The sequence below is a fragment of the Tenrec ecaudatus genome, chromosome 4, assembly GCF_050624435.1.
Source record: "Tenrec ecaudatus isolate mTenEca1 chromosome 4, mTenEca1.hap1, whole genome shotgun sequence".
Taxonomy (NCBI): Eukaryota; Metazoa; Chordata; class Mammalia; order Afrosoricida; family Tenrecidae; genus Tenrec; species Tenrec ecaudatus.
Genome location: NC_134533.1, coordinates 67071018 through 67080771, shown reverse-complemented (window position 1 = coordinate 67080771; position 9754 = coordinate 67071018). Strand labels below are relative to the sequence as shown.

At 40.7% G+C, this 9754-nt stretch overlaps 1 protein-coding gene across 1 annotated transcript; it reads right to left on the bottom strand.

Moving 5' to 3' along the window:
- Positions 1-957: 957 nt before the first annotated feature.
- Positions 958-5226, bottom strand: LOC142445889 (olfactory receptor 52Z1P-like). Its single transcript, XM_075547760.1, has 2 exons — positions 5001-5226; positions 958-1913 (listed from the first exon to the last, which is right to left on the bottom strand). Exons 1-2 carry the CDS (start codon positions 5224-5226, stop codon positions 958-960), a joined length of 1182 nt encoding a protein of 393 aa, XP_075403875.1.
- Between the last annotated feature and the right edge of the window lie 4528 nt (positions 5227-9754).

Genomic DNA, 9754 nt, shown 5'->3' with positions numbered 1-9754 from the left:
CACAAAAACCCAATTCATTACCATTGAGTCAATGGTGATTCATAGTGACTGTATATGACAGAGCAGACATGCCCCTGTGAAGTTCAGAGACTAAGTTTTTATGGGAGTAGAAGGCCTCATCTTTTTTCCATGGACCAGCTAGTGTGTCAGTTTAGTGCCGCCTACTCTGATAAAGAAGTTTGCACGCTCCTTTTGTTGAGATCCTATAGCAACCAGGGTTTTCTACCATCTGTTCTTGGATATTCAACTTATCCCTTGATGACATGATATATTTTATAATGTTTCCTTCAAATATCTTCCTTTTTGGTCTATGGAAACTACTGAAAATCAGTGATGTTTGTGTGTCACACATGTATAGTAATATATATGATATACAATCCTAAGACATTAGAGGAGTTAGGAAATAGATGTTTTCTGGAAACTGAACGGAATGTTTATGAGAGGAAAGGAAAATAAATATTTTGCTAAAGGCAAAATGCACAAAAGTCAGGGAGCTTGTTACATGAAAAAAATCTACTGCAATTAACTAATTTAATGATTGAGAAATGTATTTATTAAAATATCTATGGCATTATTTACATATTCTAAATCCCATGTACGCAATGGTGAGACTGGGGAGTAATCACAGTCTAAGGTTTACATTCTGCCCTCTCCATAACAAGTTTTAAAAGAAGTGATAAAGGGAAGAACTAAAAAGATGCTAAAAAATTTCACTCTGTTACATTTTTAGTTCAATAATATGTTGAGACATTTCTAAATGGTATTCAGAATTTCTCTGTCATCACCCTCTTTACCCAATGTTAGTAAAAAAGTATTTGGGAGTAGTTAATATTTTTAGTTCTAATCAGAAATTCTGTCATCTCTGGACAAGTCTATTTGGATTGATCTAAATATGATATACAAACCTTGTTTTCAGTTCTATGATTCCCTGTTCTTTGTTGGTTGATTACCCTCATATCATGTAGATGGGCTACAGAGTCCTAGGACGCGCATTCGTATCTCTTTGGTTTTTACCCCATACACAAAGGGGTTCATGGTAGGTGGTACCAATAAGTAGAGATTTGCCAGAAGTATAAGAGTATGCCTTGGCACATGGTGCCCAAAGCGATGGGTAAAGAATGAAAAGAAGGCTAGAGTATAAAATATCAAGATGACGCATATATGTGCTCCACAGGTTCCAAAGGCCTTTGACCGAGCTTCTCTTGAAGGTAGTTGGAATACGGTCCGCAAAATTAGCCAGTAAGAGATGGAGATGAAGACAAAATCCAGTCCGGTGGTGAGAAGAGCAGCAGTGAGCCCGTAAATGCTATTAAGGACAAAGCTATTGCAGGCCAATTTGGCAATGCCCATATTTTCACAGTAGGTGTGATGGATGATGTTGGTTCGGCAAAACTGCAACCGAAGAAGCAGGAGAACACCAGGGGTGACTACCACCACACTTCGGACCACTAGAGCCAGGCCCACCTTGACAATGAGTGAGCCTGTTAATAGTGTGGCATAGTGAAGTGGTTCACAGATGGCCACATATCGATCAAAGGCCATGGCCAGCAGGACAGCAGATTCAGAGAGAAAGAGAGCATGAACAAAGAACATCTGTGTAAGGCAGGCAGAAAACATAGATAGAGACGGACCGTGCCAGAAGATGCGAAGCATTTTAGGAACCGTGACAGTGCAGAGTAGAATGTCATTGAATGCCAGCATTGCGAGGAAGAGATACATTGGCTCATGGAGGTTCCTGTCCCAGACAACTACCATTATAACTAGGCCATTGCCTAACACGGCCAAAAGGTACATGAAGCTGAAAGGAATAGAAATCCAGATGTGGAAATCTTCTAATCCTGGGATGCCAGTCAGCAGAAAAGTAGTGGGATTGGTGGATGTAGAGTTGGATGTTAGAGAGAGATGCCCCAAATCTGTTGACATGAGAAACAGAGAGAGAACTAGAGTGAACAATAGCAATAGGGGTTTTATTCCTGTATCCTACTAAAATTGTAACCACTCCAACCCTATTTTTTGTGTGCATTTTTTAAGTGATAGTGTCAGGAATAAAATGAACTAAGATAAAAATTTAAATTATTCTGGGCAAATAATTTTCCTTCACCTAGAGACTTATATCTGAGGAGAGAACATTTTTAGTGAATATGATCAAGATTTTAGTGCTCTCTCTTTTGTACTATCAAAGGTCCCTATCCTCGATCATTTGAGTATCTAAGAAGCAGCTCTGGAGGCACAATTGTGAAGTGCTGGCTGATCACCCAAAGCATGGCAGTCTAAACCCATGTAATGATTGCAGGAAAGACAAGGATCTGCTGCCAGAAAAATTGACTCCAAGGAAACCCAGTGATATAATTCTACTCTGTTGTTTGGGGTGGTTCCAAGTCAAAATCAAATTGAAAGAACAGAAAAAAAAGCCAACTCTAGATATAATTACTGCTCTTTCAACATAGTAATAATATCGTAGGCACAAACAAACAGAGTAGTGCTTTATCCTTTTCTTTCTATAGCACTCAATAGAAGAGAGGAAAGAATAAGTATCTTTTGGAAACTATAACACGACATCAATTGAATTGATCAACTTCACACTCGATAGCAGTAGCTCCTGAAACTCCATCGTGTATGTTCATCACAGTTTTTGAACTGAAACTCTTAAGATGTTTAAAACAGTTAGTTATGTGTAACGGTATTCTCCCAGGCATCCAGTCAATGCTGACTCCTAGCAACCCTTTAGAACAGGGAAAAGCTGTCCCTGTGAGTTCCCAAGAGTATGGCTGTTTACAGGAGTAGAAAGCCCTGCTTTCTCCCTCACAGAGTCTAGCGTTTTCAAACTGCTGGCCTTTCAGAACGCAGTCCAGTGTGGTAACCACTCCGCAAACATGGCTCCCATTTAATCATACTAGAATATCTAAAAAGAGCCAATAAAAGCTCCAACCTACAGTCTCCACTTTTTATGTAGCCCCATATCACCATATAATAAAATATTGTCCTACATTTCAAGATTGCCATTAACCAGACCTTGAGTGATTCAAAATCCCCTTTTCCCGATTATCCTCTTAACAATTAAACTGGACACAATATAAATGTTAATACATTTCCATCTTGTTCTGTCTTTCTGACAAGGTCACTCACTATGACTCAGAACAAAGTAAATGGCAATAGATATCTTATACTATATTTTCTGCCATAAAAATTTAGGTAAGGAAGAATAGACAAAATTGTTGTCAACGAGCAAACACACAAACAACTTATGGTTGAGGAACCACCTCTAATGAAATCTCAAGGACAGAGACTTTTTTCTCTGAAGAAGTGTGGAAACAGGAGGTTTGACACACATATGATCTCTTAAAGATGATATTTATCTTATCTCCCAGCAGTATCTGTCCTTGGTTATTACAACAGACACATGGGAAACAATCACACATTTAAATACTACATATCTCACATTTCAGGCAAAGATACAGTACTGACAGTACATGATAACACTCCTAACACATTTCTCAGCACTTACAATGTGACAAATAGGCTCCTGAAATTGCTGTAAGCACTTTACATCGATTATTAATTTTATTGGTCAAACTGCAATGTAAAAGGGCAGTTGTTATGATCTGCCTTGGGAAACTCTGACATTGAAGAATGAACTTCCCTCAATCACACCACTAATGGGTGTACAAAAACCCATTTTAAAATGATCAGATTGTATTTTCAGAACCCAGAGCTAGACCTACTACATGATTCTAATTTACCTTTTAGGTACATGGTTTTCCTAGGACGTTGAGGCTATTAGAGTGTAGATCTTGAATTTACTCTTAGTATCTGCAAAGATAATATAAATCATGATTTATATATAAACTCAGAAGATGTGTCTATATACACACACATATTCATGATTACATGCACATACACAGCCTATGTTTTTATGGTACATAAATACCTACTAAATATAACACTGGGAATACCTTGGGGTCTCTTGAGTATTGTATCTGTTTAGTGGCTTCTTTTCCACCTGAGACCTCACAGTTATTATTTGGAGTATCTAACAAAATCATGTACTCACACTTTTGAAATTATATCTTCCAGTTATGAAATAATATGCATAATCTCCTAAATCAATGCAAATTTATTAGCAACATCTTTCCAACTTTTTCTCTCTCTCTTCATATCTTAGAATTAACTAAACCAGAGAAATGTGAATATGTAAGTATATAGAGAGAAGCATAACTCAGGGGAATGACGCCCACAGGTGTGGAGGCTGGCAGGTCTCTAATCCGTGAGTCATCTTGCTGGAGATTCATCTTGACTCATATAGGGACTGATGAATCTCCATATCGTCAAGTCAGAATGTCGGCTGCTGACCTCGCAAAACTGGAGGACTACCTGAGCCATATGTAGGATCAGAAGAGAAAGCAACATTTTTCACAGCACCCATGTTTTTGAAGGTTGCTTCAAAAGGTTTGTGGGAAAATTAAACTATTTTTTAATTCTAATTTTACACAAATATTTTGAAGCCTCCCTGTATGATAGATATATGCACCATCTCCAAGGAAACTTCCTTTTCAAACGTTCCGCTCACTTCTGGAGTCACAGTGGCAATTGCTTTAGCACAGAGCAAATATTCAGGTTGAATGGGAATGTGGTGATAATTACAACACTTACCTCCTTCAAGACGTTGGTGGGGCCAGTGATGCCCGCACTTCCTGCAGGATGTGAAATTCCTTTAGGTTTACTAATTTCTTACGTTCTGGGACCCTTAAGTGTCTAATCAGGGTCATTGTCCAGGAATCTCTGTAGCCGGAGCCCCAGCCCGCTTCTACTCCCGACACTGCGTTTCTGCCACCGGAGCCACTTTATGCTGCCTGCGCGACCACAGAGCCCTGTGCCCGCAGCTCAGGTGCTAGACCTGTGCCGCAGTAACCCCTTCCAACACGGACAGCTCCAGGTACAACAGTGGGCCCTGGGAGCAGGAGCAACAGGCCTGTGCACTCCTGCTGAGTGGCTTTGCCCACCCCAGTGTGCTGAGGGGCGTCCAGTGGTCGGCGCCTCCAAGCTCTGAGCCTGCCATGACACATTCCTTCCAGGGCGGACACAAGCGCCATTGCCTGCTGTTTGCTGCCAGAGCTGCTGCTGTTCGATCCGGCTTGGACAACATCGCCATGGAGCCTGCACCGCTCGCAGGGCCCGCTGTTTAAGTGATAAACATCCTCGCCTGCTAGGATGCCTAGGACACGGCATTTCGGTCCCTACCAGAGCCGTCTGTGTGCCTTGACTGGCTCTCACCACTGTGGTTCCCTACGGAGTCCCCAGTGCCAGTATCTCAGCCGGCCACAGCCCTTCCTAGCCGGCACAGGAGGAGGGTGCTGCAGCCTGTGCCTCCCTCAGCACCTCTTGCTGCCCCAGCCTTTTCCAGCCGCTGCTCCCGCCTGTGTGGCCTCTGCCCATAGGCTCAACTCTACAGCCTGCAGGGAACTGGGAGGGTTTGCAGATCTTAAGAGCAATCCCCCCCCCCCTCCCGTATCCTGGCTTCAGAGCCCAGATCAGCACCACTTCCCAGGACAGCAAGGCTTCATCCACCTCTGCCTTCTTTTAGGCATCACTAGAACTTGGAGGGAAAAGAAGGGGGGAAATTTATATATATCCTTTAGCGTGCACCGGTTTTTCTCTTTTCTTTCTTTTACTTTCTGTGTTGTCTTTTCTCTCTTCTTTCTTCCTCCTTTTTCATTATTGCTAGTACTTCTCTTCTGCCCCTTTTGTACAGGTTTTCCTTGGTATCTTTCTTCTCCTTCCAGTTCCACTATTATCACTTCTTTTCTCTCCTCTTTTATAGCTTCTCCTTCTTCCTCTCTCTCTATTTTTAGTTTTTCTTCCCAAAATTTTGTTAAAAATTATTTTAAATTTTAACCTTTTAAATTCTTCTTTTTTATTAGTAACAAAAAAGGGATGTTAAGGCTGCCCTGACAAACCATGTCAAAGCAGCTTGATGTCACTCACTGAGGCTCCAGCCCCCACTCCAGTTGCTGAAATATCTCACCATCGTGGGTCACTAAGAGTTCGGGGAACTCTGCCTGCACTGCATTCTGACCCATTCTTATACTAGGTCATAGGCAATTGCCTGAAAGAATCCTCAACAATAACACAGACAAGGTTCCCCTGGCCTCCCAGAAGCATGGGGCCTATGAAAGGATCGAGGAAAAACCAAGACTACATCACTCCCAACAACAACAACAACAAAACAGAGAGATGAAACATAGTAGCCGAGCTAACATATCTTATAGAAGAAACAGATACATAACTGCCGCAGAAGGAAATCAGAAGTCTGCTCGCAGTAACACAAGGGCTGAGGGAAGCAACCCAGAATAAGGATGCAATGATAGATAAGATGAAGTCCAAAATAGATGGGATGAAATCCACACACCAAAGGGAACTGCAGGAGCTAATAGAGTAGGTAGCAGAAGCCACATACAAGGTCACTGAAATTACGATTAGGCTTGAGGAGGGAGAGAACCGTATCAGTGATCTTGAGGACACTCAAATAGACCTAAGCAAGCAAGAAAGACATTGAGATAGGAAAATTAAAGAAACAGAAGATAGCCTGAGATCAATGACAGATGCTATGAAGAGGAATAATATTCAAATAATCATTCTACTGGAACACAACACATAAGTCGACAGCCAAGGTAGCAAAGGAATTTCTGGAAGAAAATTTTCCCACCCTAACAATGGAAAACCAGACACTCATACAGGAAGCAGAAAGGATGCCAGCTAGACTAGACCCCAAGAAGAATACGCTAAAATATATAATAGTAAAAATATCCAACTTCAAGGAAAAAGACAAATTTTTTATGAGCTACAAGAGAAAGGAAGATAGTCCCATAGAAAGGAGCACAGGGAAGGTTATACTCAGACATATCAGCAGATACCATGAAGAGGAGGAGAGAATTGAGCAACATTCCCAAAAGCTGAAAGAAAAAAACGCCTCCCCCAGAATCCTGTACCCTACCAAGTTATCCATCAAGATATATGGTGAGATAAAGAAGGGTCTTCCAGGACAAAGAAAGACTCAAAGAATATGCTGCAAGACACACGACCCCGCAGAAGATACTGGCTGACTCACTATGGCTAGAGGATCAACCTCTACCAAGAACAAACAGGAGAACACCATATAGCTCATCTCCATCTAGAAGCCAACATGCCAGCAAACAAGTACCAGGACAACAGGGTCTCAGATGGAAAAGAGGACAAGACAGAAACTCTCCACTAAAACACAGCACACTTATATGAAGTGATATAGGTAAAGACCCAAAACACAAAACAGGGTATGACAACTATGAATCCTCAGATAGTGATAATAACTGAAATCCAATGGATTCAGTTCATACATTAAAAGAAAAAAGGATGGAGGACTGGCTCAGAAAACATAATCCATCAATCTGTTGCCTACAAGAGACACATATTAAGCGCAGAGATAAGAATATGCTAAGAATAAAAGGTTGGCAGAAAGTTTACCAATAGAATTATAACTCAAAATAGGCAGGGGTGGCTATCTTAATCTCCAACAAAATGGACCTAAAGATCCAAACCATAAAAAGAGACAAAGAGGGACGGTACATGATTCTCAAAGGTTTAGTAAAACAAGAAATACTTAGCATATTGAATATTTATGCTCTTAATAATGGTGCGGCGAATTTCGTCAAACAAACTATTAAAAAATAACCACGGACTCAGCAATCATAATCACTGGGAAAGAAGCTCAGCAAAGAAGCTATAGAGATAAACAATATAATTTGGCAACAGGGTCTGATAGACATCTATAGAGCTTTCCATCCAAACGCAAAGGATTTCACATTCTTTTCCAATCCACATATCTTTTTCAAGAGACCACATGCTGGGACACAAGTCCAGCAGAGTAAATTCAAACACATAGATATTAACCAAACATATTTCTCAGATCACCATGCCATAAAGCTAGAGATTAATAAGAAGATGACCAGAAAAGCAAGGGCAACCAATTCGTCCAACATGAATGGGTAAAGGCCCAGATCAGAGAAGCTATTAGGACGTTTCTAGAAACTAATGAGAATGAGAATACAACGTATCAAAACTTAAGGGACACTGCGAAGGCAGTCATCAGAGGTAACTTGATATCATTAAATGCACATATGAAAAAAGAAGAAAGGTGTATGACAGATAAGTTAACACAAAACCTAGGGATGGTTTAACATCCAAAAATCCATCAATATTATACACCATACCGAGGAAAAATGGATAAAAACCATATGATAATATCCATAGATGCAGAAAAAGCTTTGACAACATCCAACACCCATTCCTAATCAAGATACTCATGAAGATAGGATTGGAAGGTAAGTTCCTCTAGCTGATACAAGCTATGTATAAAAACCAACGGCCAACATCATAGTCAATGGAGAAAAGACAAAAACAATTCCACTGAAAAAGGGTAGAAGACAAGGATTCCCCCTGTCCCCAGTTCTATTCAATATCATTTTGGGGGTTCTGGATAACAACATAAGACAGCAGAAGGACATCAAAGAGATCCAAATGGAAGAGGAGGAGGTGAAACTATCGCTATTTGCAGATGACATGATCCTGTACATTGAAAACCTCAAAAGCTCCACAGCTGGAGTACTTACAGAGATAGAGTAATACGGAACAGTAGCAGGATACAAGATCCATAAACAGAAGTCAGTAGGTTTTCTATACACATTGGACAGGACCATGGAAAAAGGGATTAAGGAGGAAGTACCCTTCACAGTAGCTAAGAACAAATGTTAATACCTAGGAATATATTTAACAAAAAAATAATCATACCTATACAAGGAAAACTGTAAAACCCTACAAAGTAAACCAAAAGCGACCTCCACAAATGGAAGAACATCCATCCCCTGCTCTTGACAGCCCTACCTAAAGCACTTTACAAGTTCAATGGTATGCCAATTCACATACCATCAAATTTCTTCAAAGAATTGGAAAAATTGGCCACCAATTTCATATGGAGAGGGAAGAAACTCAGAATTAGCAGAGAACTCCTCAAGAAGAAGGAAACAGTTGGAGAACTAGCCTTTCCCGATTTTAATGCCTATTACACAGTCACAGTGGTCAAACAGTGTGGTACTGGCACAACGACAGACACTCAGACCAGTGGAAAAGAATAGAAAGCCCAAGAATAAAATCATCAGCATAAAGACAACTGATCTTTGACAACGGTCCCAAAACCATCAAGTAGGAAGCAGATGCCCTTTTTAACAAGTGGTGCTGGAAACAATGGATATACACATGTAGAAAGATGTTTACCTCATCCCATGCAGAAGAATAAACTCAAGGTGGATCACAGACCTAGAAGCTAAACCGCAAACCATCAGGACCATCAAGGAGAGAATTGGGACTAACCTCAGAGCACTGACCCAGAGAACTCATAGGCTCACTTCAATAGGAAAGGGTACACACACAGGTGAACTGGAAATTGACAAATGGGATTTAATAAGAATAAAGCACCTGTGCACCTCCGAAGACTTCACCAAGAGGGTGACAAGACAACCCACAGACTGAGAGACGATTTTTAGTAATGACACATCTGACAAAGGGCTCATTACTAAAATCTACAACACCATCATGACCTGCAAAAAGAGGAAAACAGTTAACCCCCTAAGGCAGTGAGCAAAAGAACTGAAAAGAACTTTCACTAGGGAGGACACCCATAGAGCCAAAAAGCATATGAGAAAGTGTTCCGGGTCATTAGCCATAA